Below are 24,304 nucleotides of genomic sequence, written 5' to 3'. Positions count from 1 at the left end.
TCCCCAAAAGCCCTCCTCCCGCCAGCAAGTTTGCTCTTGCCTCTCCCTGAACACATCATATATTTTAACACCAACTAGTCTATTCTCTGCCTGTACCACCCCCACCCCCATAAGAATTTATTCCTCTCAGTAGAGATGAACATGTGCTGAATTATCCATGACAATCCTTATCACATGTAATTTTATTCTTTTCCAAAAAGTGGTTTGTTAAATACACAAAAATACCTTTGTAAATCCTTTCCTATTAATAAATTCACAAACAAACAAAAATCCTTTGTCCTATGTTCCTATTTTAGGTTCCAAACTCAGTTAAATATTTATTTATCTCCCACTTTGCACCTACTCTCATGTGTCCAAAATTCTGCGAGCTCCCGGTGGGCAGGGCCGAGACACCAGCAGACTTTGAATGACTGCACGTCTGGTAAATAGATGATAAGGAGAAGCACAAGGAGGCCTAGAGGAAGGTAGGGGAGCCCTGAGGCCCAGGAAGCAGCTGAGTCTTACCTGGGGCTGAGGAGCAGCGTGGTACTCTCTCATCAGCTCTGGTGAGTAGAGCTGAGGGACAGGCTTGAAGGGGTTCAGAGCCACCAGGGTGCAGCCAGCATTGGTGTAGAACGTGTCTGCCGTGTACCGGGCCTGCAGACACCTCAGGACTGAGGCAGAGGCGCCTTTAGCAAACTCTGGCTCAAATGTAGACACAACCGCACACACAGAAAAACATCCGCCTAACAGCGCTCCCTCTGCAATTAGCCAAGTGTCATTAGATCCCAGCAGCTCCCTGATGAATAGGTACAAGATCTAATTAAGATGAGCCCCAAATCTGGAGCAAAGTCTGTGCTGGGGAGCTCGGTTGTAGCTGCCAGGCAGACGTCTGAGCAGCTTATCAGGCTCCAGGTCAGGAGTCCTGCCTGCCTCAGTCTGGCCAGGGGAAGCTGTGCTGAATACCGACATCACACCTCCTCCCACTTGGAGATGGCACTCTTGAGGAGGGGGAGGCCCATACCTGTCTCCAGCGTCACAGGATTCACCTTGGTGAGGTCATCTAGCTGGTGCAGTGGCGGCGCCTCCCCGCCCAGGAACTCCTGCAGGTCTTCTCTGAAGGATTCCTCGCCTCGGGCATCAGAGCCTGAACTATGGCCATTAACCTGGGAGGTAATAACAGGGCCATGAGAGCTGGGACTCAGACCAGCTGGCAGCTGTGTACGGGTGGGGGGCTATAGAGTAGAAAGAGAACAGGCCTCTAGTATCATAACCTGGTTGGGTTCAAACTTCAGTTCTGCTACTTACTAGCCCTGTGACCAGAGGTAATTTAACCCCTCTGAGCCACGGCTTCTTTATTTGTAAATAAAGGAAAACAAAACCAGTTCACAGGGCTATTGGGAAGAAAAATAAAAGATATACAAAGCACTTAGTGCCTGGCACACAGTATGTACTCAATAAATCAATAAATGCTATCCCCTTTCCTCTGCCATGAGCTCCAGCTTCCAGGCTGGCCAGCTACCAGCCTTACTCGGCCTGGCAGGGTTGAGGCCCAAGATGGGGGGCTGCTACAGAAGTATCACAAAGGAAAAGAACCATGGTTTGAGCCTTTTTTAAAGAGACCATTCAGCTTGGAATGAAAAATCAGCTGTGAGGTAGCCCATACCTTCATCATCTGGCTCTTGGGGCTTAAATTTAGCCTGGCTAATTAGTTTCTTCTGCCCTGGGTCTACTTGATAGGAAGCCTGGCTCAGAAGTCAGATGAATGGGCACCAAGGGGAACAGGCCCTTTCTCCTTCTCCCTTGCCCATCCTTGAGGCTAACACTTTCCTCATGTTTCCTCTCCCCATTTTCCCCCCATGGTCCTATTTCTCCTCTTGTCTCCCTAGGGGCTGCAGGAAAGATGGGGTGGGAGTAGAAGACAGTAACCTGGCTGAAATTTGCTTTTGGAGGAAGGGGTCCATGATATGACATGTATGGGTTTCTAGTGAGTCTAGTGAACCCTAAAAGTTGAAACCTCTCAAGTCATGGTGGCAAGTGTTATCTGAGAGGCCCAGAAACAAGTTTCTTTCCAAAGACGTTGCCTTTTCTCTGAACTTGAGCCCACCATAACGCAGAAGGCAGGCTCTTGGCTTCCTAGATAAGTGCTGAGATCAGAGCATGGCTGGATTCATGCAACTCTGTCTGCTCTAGGGAAAAAAAATTTCTCACAAACCCAGCCATAATTTATGAAGAGCTCTGATCCAATCAGAGAGATAGCTGAGTATAATGGTCAAGAGTCTGGACTTCAAAGCTAGATTGCCTAGGTGTCAATCCTGATTCTATCACTTACTAGTTGTATAATTTTACGTAAGTTTCTTAATCTCTTTGTGCCTCAATTTTCCTCATCTGTAAAATGGGAATGGTGGTAGTACCTACCTCATAGATACTAATAAGCACATAAAGAATTTAGAAAAGGCACCTAGTATATGCCCCCAAGGTTAGCTATTATTATTCTTTTAAAAGTGGCTCTTCTGTGGCCAGCCCCGTGGCTTAGCAGTTAAGTGAGCGCGCTCCGCTACTGGCGGCCTGGGTTCGGATCCCAGGCGTGCACTGACGCACCGCTTCTCCGGCCATGCTGAGGCCGCGTCCCACATACAGCAACTAGAAGGATGTGTAACTATGACATACAACTATCTACTGGGGCTTTGGGGAGAAAAAAAAAAAAAGGAGGAGGATTGGCAATAGATGTTAGCTCAGAGCCAGTCTTCCTCAGCAAAAAGAGGATGTTAGCTCAGGGCTGATCTTCCTCACAAAATAAATAAATAAATAAATAAATAAATAAATAAAAGTGGCTCTTCTAATTAGGCAAAAATATATCAAGAGCCTTAAAACTACACGTCTCTTAAGCCTGCAATTCTACTTCAGGAAAATGATCCTATGTAAATGTCATAAGAATGTTGAGTGTATACAGAGGCATTTATTATTGTAAGAAAATTGAAAACAACCCAAATGTCCAAATAGTACATAGCTTAAATTACAGTACATCCTTACAAGGGAATAAAGCAGGTTACAAAAAGTATGATATCTTTAAATGTTTTAAAAATATATAATTAAGGAAAAAATCTAGGATATTCTCTAAAATGTTGGTTATCTCTGGGTAACACAATTATGGGTAATTTTAATGTGCTTTTTGCTTATCTATATTTTCCACATTGTTTATAATGAAAAGTGACCTTGAAGAAGTCACTTAACCCGAGTCTTATCTCCAAAATGGGGATATAACAGCACTGTATATGCAATACTGTATCTTTCTTGAGGACTAAAAAAATTATATGTGTAAAATACTTAGCATTGTGCCTACTACAGAGTAAAGGCTCACACAGAGCAGCTGCTAGTATGGTTATGATGAACATTACTGCTTTTTTAATAAGAAAAAAACAAGTTAAAAACAAACAATAAGAAAGCCCAGAGGAGATAACTGGCCTGCTTGCTTCTCTCCAGCCTCCAAGCCTGTTTCAGGAGCCAAAAGGCTGGAAAAAGGTCAAGCAGCAGTGTCTACCATAGCTCCCTTGAGGCTGGCTGGCCTCACACTCAGTCATCCTGTTGAGTCTCAGGCACTTACCTGCTTAGGACTCCACTCGACTGTGAGCTCCTTGAGGGCAGGTATCGTCTTAAATATCTGCCTCAGCCCAGTGTCTGGCAATGCTTAGTAAACAAAAATTCACCAAACATCTACTGGTATTCTCTGGACCAAGAGCTGCATGTGAAGGATGGTAATGGGTATGAGATCGGGCTCCACAGCGAAGGGTGATTTGGAATTCTGCAGGCCTGCGGCCATAATAGCCTTTTCAGAGAGGCAGAGATCCGAAGTAAGGGCAGGTTTCATGTCCCAATAGCAACCCCCCATGCACCCCATGATCCATTCATCAGAATCCTTCTATATTTCCACATAGGTCATCTTCTCCCACATTTCTGCACAGGCTGACCTCTGCCTGGACTGCTTATTTTCCTTCTCCACTCGGGTAATTCCTACTTATACTTTAAGGCTCAGCTTCAAGGAACACCTCCTCTTGGAAGCCCCAGGCTTCCAGTGTGCCTCAACAATTCAGGCTGGCAGGGACACCTCTCAGGATTCCCTCACTGGTTTAGGTTTGTAAAGTCACCAAAGTGCCCTAAGGATTCCCTTACTCCTCCTGTCTTACCCATCCCAGGGAAAAGAGCTAAAACTACAAGAGATTCAAATTAGGCATCAGGAAGAGCTTCTTGACGACAGGTGAAAGGCATTAGACTATCTGAAGAGAGAAAAGAAGAAAGACCTTTAGGGGTCTTTCCCTTCCTTCCAGGTCAAGGCAGTGGAATCTTCATTCAGTCAAGTGCAAGATGGGAAGGTGCCTAGGCACTTGAGGGCCTGGGCTATCTAAGGGTGAGGTTTTACCTGCTGGAGCATCCTCCTTCAACGTGGTCAGCCAGGGTTCTGGGTCACCGGCACAAGGAGTGCTATCCACCTGGTCATGGGGGCACAGGCTGAAGCATGGGTCCAGCAAAGAACTCAGTTCTGGAGGAATCCGAGACAAGTCACCCCCAAGCCTGTGGCATGAGAGAGAAGATAAGGGCCACACACAGATGAGGGCTTCTCCAAGGTGACTCTCTCCTGCTCTTCCCACCAAGCAGGAGGAAACAAAATGAGAACCAGGGCGAGCCTGGGCAGAAGGAGAGTCTGTCCTGTTCTCTGCCAATTAGAGAACAGGGGAAACTTTTACGAGAACCTCTAGAGGCTCCCTGGTCTCCTTCTGGGACAGTTTTACTACAGGGGTTTGGGGTGGGGCTGCAAATCTTCTGGGTCAGTGTGCCGTGGAGGATGACTGGGAGACAGAGAAACCTCGTGCCTCTCCACTAGACAGAAGTATCCTATTTTAGTACAGCCAGTAGGTGGTGGGGCAGGGAGGCTAGAGTCAACTCTTGATGCTCCAGGAAAGCTGTTGTGTGGGAGAGAAATCACAGCTCAATCATTCACTGGTAAGTCATCACCTTCCTGGCCACCTTGATTCCTCACCTTGAAAATGCGGATAGAAAAATCTACCTCACAAGGAGTTGTTGTGAATGTCAACGAGGTCATAGATTGAAAGCACCCCACAAAGTACAATCTGAATATTCACTCAGAGGCGGAATATTGTTAGTACTCCTACTAACGATGGATAATCCACTTAGGGGCACTAGTCAGGTGGAACAGTCAGTGTCAACTTCAATAAGGCAAGGATTTCAGAGGAGGGGAATCCGTCTGAGAGGGAATGTTGTGAGGCTGGGCCTAGGCCAACGTCTGAAAAACTGTAAGTGACCCTCAGACTTGAAATTTCCCAGGCCTCTAGCCTCCCCAGCAAGGAAGGATGAGGAGGAGGGATTAACCCTGGTAGAGACTTTCTCAAGGCTCTGAATACATCTAGTCTTTGAAAGAACTCAGGGATAGGGACTTCCATGGAAACTGGAAAAAGGACAATTCAAGCAAAGAAGGGCATCAGGACTGTGTTCGACACATTCACCCTGGACACTGACTGTACTCCACCCAAGGGACAACCATGTAGAGGGCTCCCGAGACTCAAGGAGAACAAAAGCTCTCTCAACTGGAGGCTCATGTTAAGAGGACCAGAGGGAGAGCACAACAGCTTGTAGGGGTTAGAATCCAAAGCCCACAAGATCTAGAACACAGCTCAGAAAAGCTCTCTAAGCCCTATTTCGTTTCCTCGTTTGCAAAAAAGAATACCAATATCCAGACCTCACAATGCTGAGTTAAGAATCAGAGGAGATAGTACCTCTGAGAATGCTTTGCAAATATTGGTTATTACGATGCAGCGTCGGCTCCCAGACAGTCAAGTCAGATTAGAGCGGTTTTCTCCAGCTCGCCCAGCTCTTGCTCCCCGTCGGCTTCGCGGTTACCAGCCAAAAATTTCTGGAAAGGGTGTGACCACTGTGGGCAGAAGGGAGATGGTAACGAATAGATGAAACAACGAGGCGAGGCAAGGCAAGCGGCAACCTGATCACCAGCTCCTCCTCCTCCTCAACCTCAGGTTCTTTCTCGGCTTGGAGGAGAGTGGGAGGGCAGACGAGAACAGCCGAGTAAGGGTCCTGGGAGCCCAGCCGGCCCCGCCCCCAGGTTCCCGGCGGGAACCGGGGACTCCCTGTTTCGGCGAGGTGCCTGCCGGGCCCAGGGCTGGGATGCCACCCCAGAAGCACCTGGCACAGGGAGAGTGTGTCCTTCCCGGGAAGGTGAACGTGACCCCAGCCAAGGGCGCGGCTGCCCTGACGCCTCCCGGGGCCAGCCGCCCCCTCCCCTGTCCCTAGGTAGGGCGAGGAGAGGTGCAGGAGCCGGGACCTTTCCCCCACCTCGGGCCGCCCCCTGCCGGCAAGGTGGAGGGTGACCGTGAAAGGTCCTTGTCCTGGGATAAGAGATAGTCAAAGGGAAAAGGGAAGAGAAACGGCACTTTGGAAAGGGGAGGGGGAGACACCCCCTTCTTCCTCAGCGCTCCGGGGGCAAACCGGCCTCCCCTGCCCCTTCGGCGTCGCGAAGGGCTTCGGACCTGGGCTGGGGTGGCACTCACCGGTCCCACGGCCTGAGCCGCCGAGCGTGCGGCGCCCACCGTGCCCGACTGGAAAGGCGGGCGGGCCGGGCGAGGCGGCGGGAAGAGGCCGGAGAGGGGAGGGAGGAGAAGGGGGCGGGTGCGAGCCGGGGCGGGAGGGAAAGCAGGGACCTCCGGATCACACCGGGACGGCTGCCGCTCTGGCCCAGGGGCCGGGAGCCGGCTGGCTCCTCCCTCGGGGCGGGGCGCGCACACGCGGCGCGGGGCGCACGTGGCCCGCCGGGGACGCCGGGGTCCGGAGTTGGGGGTCCATCTGGGACGAAGTGTTTTGCGAACCTGGGGTAAGGTGGGGGTGAAAGGGAGGCCTCTCGTGTTGTGACGCGAGAGGCGCGGGATGCCGGGTTTCCTGGGCCTCCGGGCCCCCACAGGGCCGTGAGGGCTTCCAGTAAGGGACGCCGTGGCCGAAAGGTTGCGCCGGGCCCTTTGACCCCACCGCTCTGACAGGGCATCGCCGTGGGGTCTGAGGGGCAGGGAGGAGGCGCGCGACGCGCCGTTTCCGCTCCGGCCCCTCTGACGGGCCGGCCCACGGCCACGGCCACGGCCACGACCCGAGAGGACCTGGGCTGGGCGAGCCCCTGAGAGAGAAGTATGTGCGCGGGAAACGGTCACCATCCTGGGCGGGGGCCGCGCGGAGTTGGCCGGCCCGGAAGCGCAGGCAGCCCCGCGTCGGCCGGAAGCGCCGCTCGGCAGGCGGAAGCTGGTGCTCCCGCGTGGCCTTGCGGGTGCGGTGGGAGCACGGGCTGCACGGCCCGCGTTGACTGCCCCTTGCCCCGGCGGAGGGGCCGGGGGGCGCCGGGACCACCAGGAGCACGTGAGGTATAGGGCCCGGCGCGGCCCTGGCGCGTGTCTGTCAGGAAAAGGACTCTTATTTTTAAAGGCCAGCCGATTCGGATCGGTTACGTGAGGTATTGTTGCTGGGCCCAAACAGGCCACCATGCGTGCGTGCATTCATTTGTTCAAGATGGTTCTTGTTTGGCCAACAAATGTGTTCTTCCTGTGTGCCACTTGTCAGACATTGATATGTGGCAGAGAGGTGTTTTAAATCCCTTTAAAACAACTAACACTAGTACGCGCTATCTGCACACGCCCATTCCGCCTACCTACACCTTAACCTGAAAATGTAGTTGTCTGCACATGAGGTCAGGAACAGCCTGGGGCTCAGGAGATCGCTGGAGGACTCGCATTTTGTACTAGAGACAGTAGGTTCAGAGAGGCTCTGAACAGAAATCAAGGCAATCAACTCCAAAGTGTACTTGAATGCCTTCTCTCTCCTTGCCGCTTTCTCCCTTCCTTCTCGGATTTGACCTGAAGTCATTAGTTAGGTGTACTCATAATCTTCATGACATCTACTATGCTCCCTAGTAGGAATTCCTATCCGACTGGTTGCATTCTGAGAGTTAATATCCCAAATTCACTTTGAGAGTCTGCCTTACACTGAGACTATTCTAAAGATTTTTAACCAATAATTTCATACTATTAGTATGACATTCTTATCCTAAATGTGTTAGTGCTAGGCTTCTTCCCACAATCCTTGGAAGGGGAATCACAAGTCCTAGGTTCTGCTCAGATTTGAAATCATTAGGGCCTAGAATTCTGCTCTGAAATCTAGGAATAAGAGTAAAATCAAGTCAGGTACACATACATGCCAATTCCACAAGAAGGTTGCACAAATGCACTCCTTTGCTCTTGTTTTCACAGGAAGAAGAAAAAAATGTCTCAGAAGCAGATGAAGGAAGCTTTTGTCAGTAATCACAATGGAACCAGCGTGCTGGAAATCACCCAGGGCTTGTGCTTGCCTGTACTGTGTGTCCTGTGCAGAGGGCTCCTGCTCGTTCTCTCACAGCACTTGTTTTCTTCACATACCTGGGGAACTAGATTCTTCATTGACTTTGTTATCCTAATAGTTCCCCTGGTGGCCACTCTGACCATTTTGTCTTCATTTATCCTCCTTGAGCACCTTGCTGCAATCATCTTGGGGGCAGGACTGTTCTATCAAATATATTGCAGGAGAACTTGCTGCGCCAGAATGCCTGTCCAGAAAATCCTTCAAAAATTCTTGAAAACCAGTCTAGAATCAGATTACATTCCAGCCATCTCTTGCTTTCGTGTAATTAACAGTGCTTTTACTGCTATTGCCATTTTGGCTGTGGACTTCCCACTTTTTCCCAGAAGATTTGCCAAAACTGAGCTCTATGGGACAGGAGCAATGGATTTTGGAGTAGGAGGCTTTGTTTTTGGGACTGCAGTGGTTTGTCCAGAGGTTAGGAGAAAATACACAAAAGGGTCCAGATTTTATCATCTTACAAAGTCATTGTATTCTGTTTGGCCATTAGTCTTCTTAGGAATAGGACGATTAGTCATTATAAAATCCATAGGCTATCAGGAACATTTAACTGAGTATGGAGTTCACTGGAACTTTTTCTTTACCTTAATAGTTGTGAAATTGATAACATCACTGCTTTTGATTATTTTTCCCCTAAATAAATCCTGGATTGTGGCCATCAGCATTACTGTATTATACCAGCTAGCCCTTGACTTTACCCCACTGAAAAAGTTAATTTTGTATGGCACTGATGGCAGTGGCACAAGGGTTGGTTTATTAAATGCCAACCGAGAAGGAATAATCTCTACCTTGGGGTATGTGGCAATATACATGGCTGGTGTGCAAACAGGAGCATATGTGCTTAAAAAAAGATCACATATCAAAGACTGGATAAAAGTAGCATATTGTATTCTACTGACAGCTATTAGCCTCTTCATATCTCTGTACATAGTTCAGGTAAATGTAGAAGTAGCATCTCGAAGAATGGCCAATTTAGCCTTTTGTATTTGGATAGTTGCTTCTAGCCTGATCCTTGTTAGTAGTTTATTACTGGGTGATATAATTTTGAGTTTTGCCAAATTTCTAATTAAAGGGGCTCAAGTACCATGTTCTTGGACACTTATCCAGTCACCTGCTACAAATAAAAAGCATTCAGAATCTCTAGTCTCTGAAGCTGAAAGAAAGGAACCCAGTCTTTGTTTAATCACAGCTATGAACAGAAACCAGTTAACTTTTTTCTTGCTGTCAAATATAACAACTGGCCTGGTCAACCTGTTGGTAGATACATTACACAGCAGTACCTTGTGGGCCTTATTTGTGCTCAATCTCTATATGTTTGCCAATTGTTTAGTTATATATGTGCTACACTTGCAAGATAAGACTATAAAATTTTGGTGATCAATAGGGGTAGTGTGTGTGAGCAATATTATTTTAGTAAGGAAGAGTAAATACTGAACGTGAAAAAAATGGGCTTTTGGCAACCCAGTATCAACTCTATTTTATTATAAGAGTTTCAATCCTTCTCTATAACAGTGATGCTCAATATTTTAACGTATCTCAATACTATATAAAACAAACCAATCGAGAAGAAAAAGAGCCTTGCAACTTGTTAGATATTTATTAAAAGTATTTTAAAGAAAGTTGTTTATAGTTGTGACACTGGAAGATTGGAGGGTGGGGAGGGGATTTTTACTTTACATCTTATGTCACTTTACACCATTCTGTATTTTTTTGTATGTATTACTTTTATAATAGAGAATTTATGTTAAAACACCTCAGTGTGAATTATCAAATTGTCAATACTCATTTACTGCTCAATTTTAATCTTTTAAAAAAGCCTAAGTATAAGTAAGTATAGTATATTACAAGTCAGAAAACAGTTAAGTGCTCCAAAGAATAGACTGAATTGTATGATGTAGTTTACACCCTTAGTAATTATGAGACAGTGTTTTTTAGGAAGATTGGCCCTGCACTAACATCTGTTGCCAATCTTCTCTTTTTTTTTTCTCCCCAAAGTCCCAGTACATAGTTGTGTATCATAGTTGTAGAGTTGTAGCTCTTCTGTGTGGGACACTGTCTTAGCTTAGCTTGATAAGCGGTGAGTAGGTCTGCACCCAGGATCTGAACCGGCGAACCTCAGGCCGCCGACATGGAATGCCTGAACTTAACTGCTAAGCCACTGGGCCGGCCCCGAGACGATAGTTTTGCCTTATGTCTAGTTCATTTTTTTTACCCTACTCTGCTAGGGATGATAAGCAAGTTTCCTGATATTTTAGAGCTTGCGATCTAGTGGGGAAACACATTAAACAACTGTTATAAACTGTGTTAAGTCATGAAGTATAGGTTGCCATGAGTGTTAAATCAAGAAGTGACCTAGCTGACTCAAAGTTTTCCCCACACATGGTATTTTTCTGAGCTAGAGCTGATGGATGGCATGAAGAGTTAATATTCATGTGTCAGGAGTGTGGGGGCAGGGAGGAGGTGCCGGTAAGGGAGGGAGTACACAGCAGAGAGCAATCTAGGAAGGATGAATCCCTCAGCAAAGGTCCTGAGTTGGGAGGGAACCTAGCACATCTTGGAACTGAAAGGCTGGAGCTCAGAAACCGGAGCATGACTAATGAGCTCAAGAGGCAGGCAGTGGCCATATCAGGCATGCTTCATCTCCATGTTAAGGGGAAAGAGAACTAGTGAGAAAGTCATCAAGTGCCTATTCTAAGGTAATAAAACTATGGCTATATTAAGTTTTTTTTTTTTTAATTATTTTCTGTGTGTGTGTGAGAGGAAGATTAGCCCTGAGCTAACATCTATGCCAATCCTCCCCTTTTTGCTGAGGAAGACTGGCCCTGAGCTAACATCCGTGCTGATCTTCCTCCACTTTATGTGGGACGCTGCCACTGCATGGCCTGACAAGCAGTGTGTTGGTGCGCGCCCAGGATCCGAACCGGCAGCCAGCAGCAGAGCACGTGCATTTAACTGCTATGCCACAGGGCCAGCCCCTATATTAAGTTTTAATATCCTACCGAGAGCTTGAATCATTTAAAAAGTAAGCAGACCTTTGAACCTGCTGTTCAAAATCTAAGATTTAAAAAACTCACAAAATTCTTAGTTTCCATTTCTGATGTTCTCTGTATATTGTTTAAAGTGAGAGAAAAAAAATCTGCCTTTCTATTCTGTTGTATTTTCAAGTAAAAATTTGATTATTGCAGAAATAGGCAGGGGTCGGATGTTCAAATTAATTTTATATTTAGTAAGCAATCTAATTATTTGTATAGTGTAGGTGGAGCCTCCTCTAATATTAAATTATAGATTTGCTGTTGGTTTAATTAGTAGCCTCTAAATTAGTTCAAAATTTTATTCCTTAATTTGTTAAATATGACTGTTGTACTAGTTTACTTTAACTTGCTACATTGATGATGGCTAATTTAGTCTTTATGTGGCATTTTATATTTACAATCAATTATATTTGGAGGTAATCTATTATTGAAAGGAATGTCCCCCTAAAAAAATCAGTATGTTGAATAGGGATATAGCTATAAAAACAAAAATCAGATTCCATTTTATTTTCAATTAAAAAGGAAGACTTTTGATCGGGCTGGCCCAGTGGCATAGTGGTTAAGTTTGTGTGCTCCACTTCGGTGCCCTGGGCTTTGCAGGTTTGGACCACTCCTCAAGCCATGCTGTGGCAGCATCCCACATACAAAATAGAGGAAGACTGGTGCAGATGTTAGCTGAGGGCCAATCCTCCTCACCAAAAAAAAAAAAAAAAAAAAAAACTTTTGAAATTTAACCAATAAGATTATAGTATGTAAATTAAGCATGACTAGGAAAGGTGATTGGTCTTCCTGCTAATTATGTCACAGTGCTAATACCCCACAACTTATCTGTTTAAAGCGTTAGAGGAGGGCTGAGAGGCTCTAACCATACTGTTCTCTCATTAAAAAAAAAGTAATTTAAAGTAAGTTATTTGATGACTTAATGAGCATGTTGTCTAACTGGTCTGGTGCTTCCTGTCAGTAACAGTAACTGCTCCTTCATCCTTTTCTAGGTCTTAAATATCTCTTAATAAGTTTATGTTTCACAATTACAGATATTGAATCATAACTTAAAGAACAAAGTGTACTCTGTGTGTTTTCCACTTCTAATTATGAAAGTCATGTAAGAGAAAGCTAATGAAATAGTATTCATGAAAACAGAAGAATTAGTAAAAAAAAAAAAAAAAAGACCATTCTGACATGATTCTAGTTTACAGAAGAGAAAGAGAGCATTCAACAAAGATTTATTGAGATCCAATGTACCAGGTATAGGTGCCAGAGATATAAGAGAAAATAAGACAAAGTCCCTGCCTTCAAGGGGCTTACATTTTAACTTGTGGACATTATTTTCCCTTTTAAAAAGTCTAAGTGGGGAAAATGTGTCTCTGTTTTTGACAAATACAACACAACTTCCCACTGTCAGCTTATGAAAAAGAAAACCCAGTTCACAAATCCTCAGATTTGGACAACTGTGGTAATTTACATAACATTCTGCTGTCGATTTTTTTTTTAAACCTTCAGTGCATGGTTGTGTATCCTAGTTGTTAGTTTTTAGTTCTCTGTGTGAGCTGCCGCCACAGTATGACAACTGACAGATGGGTGGTGTGGTTCCATGACCAGGAAATGAACCCAGACCTGGACAGACCACCAGGGCTGGCTCTCTGCTGTTGATTTTACAACCACATGAAACAAAGCAGTTATTACAGTGAAAACAATAGAAGGTATTCTAATTAATTTTCTTTTCAACTACCAACTTTTAAGGACAGAGAAGGGAGGGGGAAAGAGACGAAAGGAAGAATATAATGTGGTCTAGGACCTTATCCTATCTATGACCTTCAGAAAATGACTCACTCCCATGACTTTAATTTCACACAATTATAAACTGGGGATATCTATCACATATGTATCAATAGCTTTGTGCTTAAAAGATGACAACCAGTTTTATTTTTAGTGAGCATCAATGTCCAATATGTTGTATAAATCATACAAAAACATACTTTGCTCCCTAGGAGTTTAATATAGTTATGCATTGCTTAATGATGGGGACACATTCTGAGAAATGTGTTGTTAGGTGATTTCATTGTTGTTCAAACATCATAGAGCATACTGAAGGGGAACAAAATTTGCCACCCCAAAATGTGTCTCTTTAACATAAGGATTATTTTAGGCTGGTTATTTTAAGAAACAAACAGTTTTTCTTGTTACCTCCCCCTTAACTGCCTAAAAGAATTCAGATTAAAAGAACCTGTCTCAGGAAGCAAGCTATCAACTTAATAACATGAACTAGGTGGTAGACAGAGGAACCTAGAAAAACCTTTTTCTTGGGCTCCCTTCTGTGTAGTTCTGTTTCTTTGTGGCCAAACACTTGTTTGGAAACGTTTCCTCCTTTTCACCTACCTGTGAATTGCCTTCCTTTCCTCTGAAGTCCCTAACTCTCCCCACCCCCAACATCTTCTTTTGTCTTAAGCTGATGATAGTATTTAAGGTGAGGGCTTTGGCCATTTTGGTGAGTTACTTGGTTTTCCTGGGTTTTTCCCATGTGTACATTATTAAACTTGTTTCGTTTTCTCCTGTTGTTTTATTTTTTTTTTTTAGTGAGGAAGATTGGTCCTGAGCTAACATCTGTTGCCAATCCTCCTCTTTTTGCTGAGGAAGATTGGCTCTGAGCTAACACCTGTGCCCATCTTCCTCTATTTTGTATGTGGGATGCTGCCACAGAACGGCTTGATGAGCAGTACGTCGGTCCGCGCCTGGGATTCAAACCTGCGAACCCCAGGCCACCAAAGCGGAGCATGCGAACTTAACCACTATTCCACTGGGCTGGAATACCCTGTTAATCTCTCTTATGTCAATTTAATTCTTAGACCAGCCAGAAGAACTTAGGAGGTAGTGAAAATTTCTTCCTCCTCTACAGTACAAACCTAGATGGTACAGCCTACTACACACCCAGGCTATATGGTACTAATCTTATGGGACCACTGTTGTATATGCTGTCCCTTGTTGACCAAAACGTTGTTACGTGGCACATGACTACAGGCTACGAAGATAAGAAATAATATAAAGAATAAATGGGTATCCATTTCTTTTAAACTTAGGTAGCTTGGAGAACAGTCATATCTCATTTATGCCTGAGTTTTGTGGCTGGCTGTCACACATTGGTGACCTAAGAAGAAAAAGAATGGTATTTTGCTGATAATTTATCACATCTCCATCACTCCATGGTTCTTTATTGGGTACCAGCAAAATGTCCTCTACTGTTGATTGCTTTCGCTTTCCCGGCCTTTCAAATCCTTCAACCTTGCCCTTCACAATGTCAATATCAAAATTTAAAAATAAGCAACAACTGGTTTTTTTTATGTAGTAATCACTTATTTTGTCAATTAGAGGTAAGATCTCTAAAGTCAGACACTTAGTCATGAAACATTTGCTGCAGCACTATTGGTTATAGCAGAAGATAGACCAAAAGTGAAAGTAAAAATGAGTGCCTGCTCTAAACTAAGAAGATACATATTAAAACTTCTAAAAATTGTTTTGCACTGAAATAATTTTCTAAGCATTTTCCTTCAAATAATTGCTTTTATCATATTTGTAGCACCCAGGCTATCTCCTTACCTCCTTGAGAAAGAACAACTTAACTAGCAAATTATCCACCTTTTTAGCCTTACAATAAGTATTCACTGAATACCTACAGTATGTGAAACATTGTTCAAAGATACTAAGCAGTGTGCTCAGTGGACCTAAAAGATAAATCCAAATCAGGGAAAGTAATCTCAGATAGAAAGAGATTGTTGTGGTCTCATCATTTTATTATGACTGAGTTTTAATGCCTTTTCTAACTTAGATTTAACTCCCCAGGGTGAATACTGTTCTTTGCTAGTACCCACTGTGTACTCAATAATGAAAGTTATTAAAATTAGCACATATATATTGAACTTGTCATTTATAATGTCCGTTACCAACCATAATCAATAGGAAGTTTAAAAGGTATAAAGTAGGTACATGAATTGATATAGTCTTTATAGGAGCACCTTTAGATTTTAAAAGCCACAGTATTCTTTTTTCCTAGGAGTGTTTTTACATAAAAAACAAGATTCTCTAAAAATGTCCAAGTTTCAGCTATGTAGTCTAACCTGTCAGAAGCAGCATGCATGTCCCATATGCCTATTGGCATTAACCTAACGATCAAACTCTGCTCTCCTAACGTGGCCAAAAGACATACTTACTGGATAATTACACCTTTGGGACTGAACAATGGTTCTTCTAGTTTATTATGTCACCTACCCTAGCAGCGACCACACAACGTCATAAGTCAACAGGGCTAAGGGTGCACTATGGGGTTTTTTGTTGTTGTGAATCTCTAAGACTCCGTGTGATGACCAAAATATTGTTTAAAGGTCAGTGTCACAGCTCTAGCCTATTCTACCAGGAACTAGAGATCTGTCATCAGGATCAGTTAGTTGTAAGAGCGGCAAATCGATTTATCCTTAAAATCGTCAAGACTTTCATAGGCAAAATACTTCCCAACAACTATTCTGGCTTTACGACAGGCCTCCAAAGCTTTCCAGGTAGGAACTGAGTACATGCTGGCACGCAGAGTGTAGATGAGTTATCTTTACAGCAGCTCTGCTTCTCAGGAAAGGGTCAGAGGGAAGGGCCTTTGACCAGTACCAGTACTTTGCCCAAGGGAATCGGTGTCCTGAGTCCCTAAGTTAATATTAACCCAGCCTCAGCTGGCCAGGACGCATACACAAGCCACTCTCCATATGGTCTTCTACTTGCCTCTAGTGTAACAACGACAACAAAAACTGTCAGCACTTAAATATTTTCGGTCCCCTCGGCGGGATCTCGCCGCAGTCTCAGCTTGGAAAGCGGTGATGCGACTGGCTCCCGGCGAATCAGGATGTCAGGAAAAGCGGCGTCAAGTACCTGGAAACCAAGCCCCAAAGTTTGTCCCTTACGCCCCAGATGCCCATCTCCCCTTCCCTCACTCCCGCCTTTCGCGCTCACTGACTTGGAAAGCCTCAGCCCCTCGCCACTTACCCAAGTCCTCCCTGGGCCTCGACCCTCCAGTGGGCCCGAGTCGCGGCGGCTAGGCTCTCTTCGCCCCTCGGCCCTCGGGAGAGCTGTTCCCAGGCCAGCGCAGCGGGAGAAGGGAGCTTTAGCTCTACTCACTCCTAGCAGCCCTATTTCGGGTTTATTTGAGCAGCTAGACTCGGGGGAGGGCGCCGAACACGCGTTCGAGACTGCCGGAGGAGGACCCCACCCCCTCCGCTAGGGTTTCGAAAGAGGCGACCCGGGAGCGCCAGTGTACAATCTCGCGAGAGGAGGTGGGCCCCCCCGCCCGGCGTTCTCGGCCCCTCCCTGCCCCACCCTCCCCGCGTCCCCCGCCCTCGCTCCCCCACTCCCCGTGGCGCGAGCGGCTGACTGAGCCTGGAGAGGAAACGGCATTCGGAGCCGCGCTCCCGCCTAGGCTGGCCCTGACGCTAGCCTCGTCAGCTGGTAACGGGGAGCAGAGGTGTGGGTCAGGGAGGCGACCACGGAAACGGTGAAGGTCAGAAGCGAGAGGCCTCCTCTGAGAAGGGTGAGGAAAGGGTCTGAGCCTCCTTCTACGCACTCCGCATAGCTGAGGCGGGGTCGACCCCTCCCAGGGGCGGGGTCGCGCTGGGCAACTGCAGCCCAGGGGACCGACTGGGCGGGGCGCACCAAGGAAGGGGGAGAAGGGGTCAGCTATGGGCTGAGGGCTCCCGGGCGGAGGGAAGCGAGCAGTGGGCTGTGGAGCTGAGGCCAGGGGTGGGGTCCTGGAGCCGGGACTCCGCTGACCGGCTGGGGAAGCCCCGGGGCCGGAGGCTCCCTTCCGCCTCTTCTTTGGACCCTGACTGGAGGCCGGCGGGGTGGGGGGTGGGGAGGGAGAGCGGCGCGAGGGGGCGGGTCCCGGCGCTGCTCGGCGCTGATTGGCTGAGCCCGTGTGGAATCGGGTGATGGGAAACGCAGCCCGGCTCTGGCGTCCCCTCCTGCTCCTCTCCCTCCCCCCCGTGGCGAATGTGCTGCGCGGCGGCGGGTGCTTACGCTCGCGGGGTTTGGCTGTTGCAGGCAGGAGCTGGGAGGAGGCGGCAGCGGCAGCGGCAGGAGCAGCAGCGGCGGCGGCAGCTGGGAGGAGGTGGTGACGGTGGCAACGGCAGCGTCGGGGACGATGGCGCGACTGGTGGCAGTGTGCAGGGACGGGGAGGAGGAGTTCCCCTTCGAAAGGAGGCAGATTCCCCTCTACATAGACGACACCCTCACGGTGAGCGGGCCGGGCCGGGCCGGGCTCGCCGCTCCCCTGGCAGCTGTCTCCCCTCCTCCCCCTCCCCCAGGCCGAGCGCTGCGCACTGGAGAAAGAGTGTGTTGCAACTCCTAGGCGAGGCCTTTTCTCCGGCAGGCCCCACAAACTCGCCTTTGCAGTGGGTTGCTCGGTAACCTCTGCGGGCCTCTAGCCTAGCGCTCCGTGTGCCCTTTGAGCCCCTCTCCACAGGTTTTCCTTCGTTTTCTAACCCTCTCCCTTTACCCTTTACCTTTAGGAGACGCTGCTTTTGCCAAAGCACGCGCCTCGGAGACAGGTTGAAGGATCTTGGGCTTTTAGGGCCTGTTCCTTACAGAAACCACCTACCCTCGGGGAGGCTTAATTATCCGGCAGTGTCGCAGCTGCACTGCTACCTGTATATTTTCTATCTTAATACTGTAGCTCTCACTGTATACGCATAATTACTGAGGGCAGAGTGACATGCTCTTGCACAGTCAAGATTCCACTAAAATGATTTGATTTTGTTGTACATAGTCTCGTATTGTCTAGTACATTAAAACTCTTCGAAATGGTTGTGTTGCTGGGCCATGACTCTTCAAAATGGGCTTTCTTGGCATTATTCTTTAGTTCACAGGTAGCCTTTCTTTTTTTTCTTAAGGAAGCAGAATTACTGAATGTGTGAGAGCGTTGTAAAAAGCTGGTTGCTCATCTTGAGTGTCAAAACCTAGTTCTGGGTAGTTTTCATTTTTAGAGTTGGTGGTAGTAGAGCATTACCGACCCACTGCCCTGTGTTGCTGTAGTATTTCCTTTAAAAGGAAATGGCAGAAATTTGAATTGACTCTGAACAGGAAATGAGTGCAGTTGCTTGCCACTATTTCTTAAGAAATGAAATGAACCTTTTCTGAGTATCTTTTGAAATTTGCATTTTGATGATGCTGAAGCTTTTGATTATACATTTGCCTATTTTGAAAAGGTGTCACTAAGTCTCTTTATCTTTTCACCTTTGGCATTTTTGCTTTTCAAAGGCAATTGATCTGTTTTGTTCCTGAATTTTTTTGCAAATATCTATTGAAGTTTTTTCAAATTTTATGTAAAATGCAAGTCATTGTAGAGATGCCACTCTATGCCTTTCTGTTTGCCAGTCTCAAGACTTGATTGAGCTGCAGTACTTTTAGAAGGATTAGAAGAGCTATTGAATGACTTAATTTGTTAGAACTTTTTAAGTGAAAGCATCTGTAATACCCAAGTGCATTTTTTTTCCATGGAAAAGGGTAGAATTATTTGGCCTGACATGAGGTAAATAGAATTTGTGTTGATGCATTAGAAATTACTGGTATGCTTTGATTATGGTTTCTGCACTTTTTGCATTAAAAGTGTAAGGGACTTGTATTTTAAATAGTTTAAAAAAAAAACCTAGCACTATGATCAAATTAAATGATACATTTCTCAATTTGAAAATTCCTGATATGAGTTCATCTGTTAATATTTTCTTCCTTCTCTCCCCCACCAACACAGTTTTCTAGGGCACATAGTTTGGTATTAAACCTTTTAAGTTTATTGTCCTAGAATGCCTTTGAAGTTTAAAAAAAAATTCTCTGGGTTTTGACATAAGATTACCCTTAAGTGTATAATATCAAAACATAGGGGAAATCAACATAAATTTGAGTAGTTACAAAATTTTTAAAGACATTTATGATTCTCTCCTTATGCCCACATAACCATCTTTACTGTGAATGCAGCATTGATACATCTGTCATATAGCACTTTAAAATAGCCAACTTTGGGGGTGTTTTTATCCTCTGTTCTCTGTACAATGATATTAATTTCCAAAATTTTCCGTAGAAAAAGATGTAATCTTGCACCGTAATTTATTGTTGTACTTATTTTTCCAGAGAAGTTGGGATTGGACTGAACCTGATGGTTGAGTTTTGCTGTTATTGTATTGTGGACTTGTGACCAAGGCAAATAAAATTTAGGCTTATTTAATTTAAATATCTCAAAATAGTATTTTGTTTAGGAAAAGGTGCAGTTTTTCTTTGCTTTGGAAGAGTTTTTATTACTAGAGAATGAGTGGAACTGTTTATTGCTTCATCTTGGAACTTCTGCACAATCATTGAATGCTGGTTAGTGAAAATTCTCATAAAGAATATATCATGTTTAGGGAAACAAGTTTCTTTCAGAACCATTGTACCAAATACTACTTAAGAATGCAGAGCTGTTGGGGAAGAGGGAGGGAAGATGCCTGTAGCAGAGATTTAAGCTCTGCACTGATCCGTTGATAGTTTGATGGCAGTGTCTCACTAAAGTTAACATTTGGTTTGATCTTTGTTCCTAGGGTTCATAGGTAATGCACTGAGGGAACATTGTGTGATCTTTATTTCAAGTACGGTAGTCTTAGAATCTTGTTAGCTCCTAGATGTTAGGTGTAGTCACGACAGACGTTTACAATCAGTTACAAATGTTTATCATTTTAGTAACAGAAGCGAAACATCTAGCCTTAGTTAAACTGGCAATTTTAAGTTGGATTTGTAAAATGAAATTGAGAAGCTGGTATGTGAGGAAGTAGCCTCCTCTTTTATGGGGTATGTTGTATCTACAGTTTAAAAACTCAGTAATTTAGTGGGTTTGAGTACTTGAGTGTAGTGCTGATGTAGGTGTATTTAAGAAAATCCCAAATAAGTAAGCTGGTGGAATATGTAGGAAAGTGGAATATTGAGAAAATGCTATGTGGCCAAAATGCTTTTCAGTGTTATTAGAATTGTAAAATAGCAGATGGACAGAATACAGATTTTATTATAGAAACATCTTTGAATAATTATAAGCATGGATTTTTTTCTTTGGTGAGGAAGATTAGCCCTGAGCTAACATTTGTTGCCAATCCTCTTTGTTTTGCTGAGGAAGATTTGCCCTGGGCTAACATCCATGCCCATCTTCCTCTACTTTGTATGTGGGACACCTGCCACAGCATGGCTTGATAAGTGGTGCGTGGGTCTGCATCCAGGATCTGAGCGTGTGAACCCCGGGCTGCCGAAGCAGAGCATGGGAACTTGACCGTGCCACTGGGCCGGCCCCGTGTGGGTTTAAAAAAAAAAAAAACAATTAATAGACTCGAAATATATACTTCTTATAAAATAATGTTGGAAAATAACCGCAAAACAAAACTTTATTCTTAGTCCCACTTCCCAGAGATAACTAAGGATATAGCAGCATTTAGTGTAATTCCAGTCATAGACAGATACATAGATGCAAAGTTGAGATGTATTGTCTTCTGTAACGTTTTTGTCTTGTTTTTTTCACTAAATGTAATATTGAGAACATTTTCTCTTGTCATTCTTAAACAATTTTAATGGCCATGTAAGACTCTGTTGTGTGACATTCCATGATTTCATTATTTTTTCATTGTTGGACATAGACGTGGTTCTAGTTTTTGCTATGAATAATAAATACTATAAGACTATAAATATTGCATAAACCTTTGCAATAAAATTTTTTTCTCAGGCTTTTGGAAGTACAGTTACTGGCTCAAACGATAAGAACCTTTTGTAAAGTTCTTGATACCTACTGTCAAACGGCTATAATATTTCTAGAACATAGTTTACCCTCCTAATTCAAACCAATCTAAATGGACTAGAAACTCATAAGGGTTTTTAACTGAGACTTTAAAAAGATAATAAATGGTAGTGTATTTACTTGTGGGTTAAGTGTTTAGCATTTGTTGAAAGTTTAGTATTTAATGTTTTTTTTAACTCTTGATTAAATATTTAATTTTAACAAAGGTGATCGATGTTACAAATAGCTGTGAGGATGAAGAAGTTAAAAAAGTTGAAACTAAAGTGACAATGGATTTTAATAAATACAAACTTGGTATTGTTGGTTAGAGCTTGTCAGAATGCTGTCACATTATTTGTGGTCAGGAGAAACCAGGACAGATCCTTAAGAGTGAAAGTGGGTAATGGATTCAATAAACTTTATAAAGCAGTAATTGTGGGACAATGACTTGTTCTATTTTTGGCTAGCTAGGGATAGGCACCCTCATCAACAAGCTGAACACTAATGATGCCTCTGTGAAACCACACCTGAAATACTTCACATGACTGTCTTCCTTTAGATAACCAATCTGAAGGTGAAGTCAAGGAAGTGGTTTTAAAGAATGGGGAAAAAATAGTGCTACTATCCTCTTTACCTTCCCCTTTTTCTTTTTTCTCTTCTTATTGTCATCTCTCAACATTAAAGAGTAGATAGTGATTGGCCAGAAAATAGCAAGGTAAAAAGCCATTGTCCTAAGTGTTTGGAAGACAAGGACAGAGTGATTATTTAGTCTGAGTGCGGAGTTTCTAACTAGGGTGATATAGAGTATAAGTACAAGAGAAAATTTAGTACTATCCAAGACAGTGAAACCCAGGAAAGACACAGTAATAGACCTAATCTAGATAGTAATCTGTACTGGTTAGATGAAAATGAAATTATTTGAAATTAGGGGTGGTTTTGTTTTTTAAAAATTTTAATCTTGTTCTTTGTTGACTTTTAAAAAAGAATTCCTAAAGCAGATATTATCCATTAAATTATATGCATATACAAATATATATATGCACATACAGATATATATTTTTTAAAGCTCAGCTAGTAGGTCTCAATATGTTACATGTGTTCTTTGACTTATGCTTTAATTATTAAACAATAAAGCAGTTGATCAGAATAAAAATAGTTCACTTACACAGAGTCAGAATTTAGGATTTCACCCATGAACTGGACTGGAGAGATCTTGACTTGGTTAAATAAGGAACATTCTTTGAATGTTTCTTAAATTGATAGCTTTGATCTTAAAATAGTATAGGTAATTGTCTTAAATTTCTTTTTTTTATGGTGGCAAGTGATATGTGGTGAAAAGGTATATTTGTATCAAGCAAGTGAAAATGCAAATCAAGTTGTTAGTTGCTTAAATTATAGATTTGGAGTGCCCTGCAGTTTTCTGTTGAATTACATGACTTTAAAAGTTTATCCTACACCTTTTTTATGACTTGACAGTTAAATTTCCTGTGTTTTAAACCATGTGGTGATCCCAGAAAACATAATGCGAGTTAATTGTACTGTTAACTATTTTTATTTTTTTATCAGTTTTCATAGGCCAGGATTTCTAATACCAAGATAATTAAATTTTTTAAAAAAATTTAAGTAGACTCTGTTAAATATGATAAATACAATGAGCAGTATGGATTATTAGATATTTTGCCCATTTCAGTCATCTTCATCAGTTCATTTAGAGCTACATTATTAAAGTAGAATAGTGACCAGTTTTACTTGTACTGTTGATAAAGTTAATATATGAAAATGCTTAGAACAACATCTACTATATATGAAACTACATTAAATGTCTTTATTATTATTATTACCTCCACCCTTTGGAGATATTAATAAGACTATGAGAGGGAAAACTAGAGAGAAGTTGATAAACCTGAAAATTGGATAATTGATCTTTGAAACTGTGAGATTTGGACATATAGTCTGTATGTAAAGAAAAAACTTGCAGAACAGTAAAAGCTGTTGAGCTGGAAGCATGTCTCTGAACGTGGTATAATGAATACAGAATTGGAAGCAAGGAACACTAACTTTTCCCCCGATAGTAAGTAGGATGGATACGTGCATTGTAATAGATTTGGGAAAGATAGGAACACATAAAGAAAGAAGTAAGCTATCTTTTCACTGCCTAGGGATAGCCACATCTAATGTAGTATGTATTTTCTTTTTCTGTAAGAAAATATACACATAAAAAATTTGAATCATATTGTGCATGCAGTTTTTGATTCCGTGAAATCCTCTGTTAAGTCCTCTGGATTGCTGAGTCGGTATTTGCGTCTTTGTCCATCCTTAGTATCCACTTGGTTCTGTTCTTCACATATCCAGTATCCTCCCCTTACCAAATCAAGAAAAGATGTTATATCTATTGCTTACACTTACTTTAGTTGTTCAGTCCTCAGTTTGTTGTTAGAACAAGCATGTTTTAAGGCTCTCATTTTTAATGTGGAGGGAAAAGAATGGTCACTTTCATTAAAGAAACAGATCTTTGTGGTTGGTGAAGGGAGGAATCTTTTTAAGATTACATTCAATTGGGTGGGTTTTTTTAGTTTTTTGGTTTTGCCTCAAATGGGTCTCTTTATCCTGACTTCACTCTTCGGGTGTGGAGGAGTTTGTGGCCCTTGTCATCTGGAAATAGAAGTTTGTCCTAGCACAGTATGTTTGATACCTTTAACAATGTTTTAGTTAAGATATAAATGTGTTACTTTATTTCACTGTTTTGAAGGCATACTTTTTTTTTCACATTTTAACGTCTCTGAAATTGGGATACTTCTTGGTGACGTCTTACAGTTATAATTACTCTTTTCCTAGTGGTACATAACGATGGTACTTCTTAAAATCAGTGGTGTCACGGATCAGTAAAATGTGCTAATTACTAATTCCTCATTATCTGACATCCTGAAGTATCCTTAAACTTTATCCTTCTTCCTCTGGTAGTGAATTTTGATAATTGAATAAATATCTCAGTGTATCCTTTTTGTTCGTAATTAGAGCAAGCATTTAC

General features: G+C 43.6%; 3 protein-coding genes across 9 annotated transcripts in view; 2 read left to right on the top strand and 1 right to left on the bottom strand.

The window, feature by feature from the left end:
- The window catches only part of MYO19 (myosin XIX), a 41,082-nt gene extending 34,469 nt beyond the window's left edge, over positions 1 to 6,613 (bottom strand). Inside the window, exons 1-5 of one of the 2 annotated variants that reach the window (XM_058560461.1) lie at positions 6,555 to 6,613; positions 5,769 to 5,923; positions 4,397 to 4,548; positions 1,004 to 1,145; positions 505 to 653 (exon numbers count right to left, since the gene is read on the bottom strand). In XM_058560461.1, the coding sequence (XP_058416444.1) occupies positions 505 to 653; positions 1,004 to 1,145; positions 4,397 to 4,408 (303 nt within the window). In that variant the 5' untranslated portion in view covers positions 4,409 to 4,548; positions 5,769 to 5,923; positions 6,555 to 6,613. The remainder of the gene's footprint in view (positions 1 to 504; positions 654 to 1,003; positions 1,146 to 4,396; positions 4,549 to 5,768; positions 5,924 to 6,554) is intronic. The other variant, XM_058560462.1, reaches the window with a different exon arrangement.
- PIGW (phosphatidylinositol glycan anchor biosynthesis class W) lies at positions 6,241 to 11,156 on the top strand. Of its 4 annotated transcripts, none has more exons than XM_058560471.1 (2): positions 6,241 to 6,297; positions 8,292 to 11,156. In XM_058560471.1, the coding sequence occupies exon 2, from the start codon at positions 8,305 to 8,307 to the stop codon at positions 9,811 to 9,813; it is 1,509 nt and encodes a 502-aa protein (XP_058416454.1). In that variant the 5' UTR covers positions 6,241 to 6,297; positions 8,292 to 8,304; the 3' UTR covers positions 9,814 to 11,156. The 4 variants fall into 4 exon arrangements, with proteins under 4 accessions (XP_058416454.1, XP_058416451.1, XP_058416453.1 ...); XM_058560468.1 differs by lacking the exon at positions 6,241 to 6,297 and adding an exon at positions 6,803 to 6,874; XM_058560470.1 differs by lacking the exon at positions 6,241 to 6,297 and adding an exon at positions 6,904 to 7,179.
- A 5,712-nt stretch (positions 11,157 to 16,868) lies between these two features.
- GGNBP2 (gametogenetin binding protein 2) overlaps positions 16,869 to 24,304 on the top strand; it is a 30,381-nt gene continuing 22,945 nt past the window's right edge. For 2 of the 3 annotated variants that reach the window (XM_058560465.1, XM_058560463.1), the window contains exons 1-2: positions 16,869 to 17,028; positions 17,538 to 17,730. In XM_058560465.1, coding sequence (XP_058416448.1) covers positions 17,638 to 17,730 — 93 coding nt within the window. In that variant the 5' untranslated portion in view covers positions 16,869 to 17,028; positions 17,538 to 17,637. Of the gene's footprint in view, positions 17,029 to 17,463; positions 17,731 to 24,304 lie in introns of those variants that run through there. The other variant, XM_058560464.1, reaches the window with a different exon arrangement.

The sequence above is a fragment of the Diceros bicornis genome, chromosome 18 (genome assembly GCF_020826845.1).
Source record: "Diceros bicornis minor isolate mBicDic1 chromosome 18, mDicBic1.mat.cur, whole genome shotgun sequence".
NCBI lineage: Eukaryota > Metazoa > Chordata > Mammalia > Perissodactyla > Rhinocerotidae > Diceros > Diceros bicornis.
This window is presented reverse-complemented; position numbering and strand designations above follow the sequence as displayed.

Excerpts from the sequence above, each read along its gene's own strand:
- PIGW (XM_058560471.1), top strand. The coding sequence starts at position 8,305 with ATGTCTCAGAAGCAGATGAAGGAAGCTTTTGTCAGTAATCACAATGGA.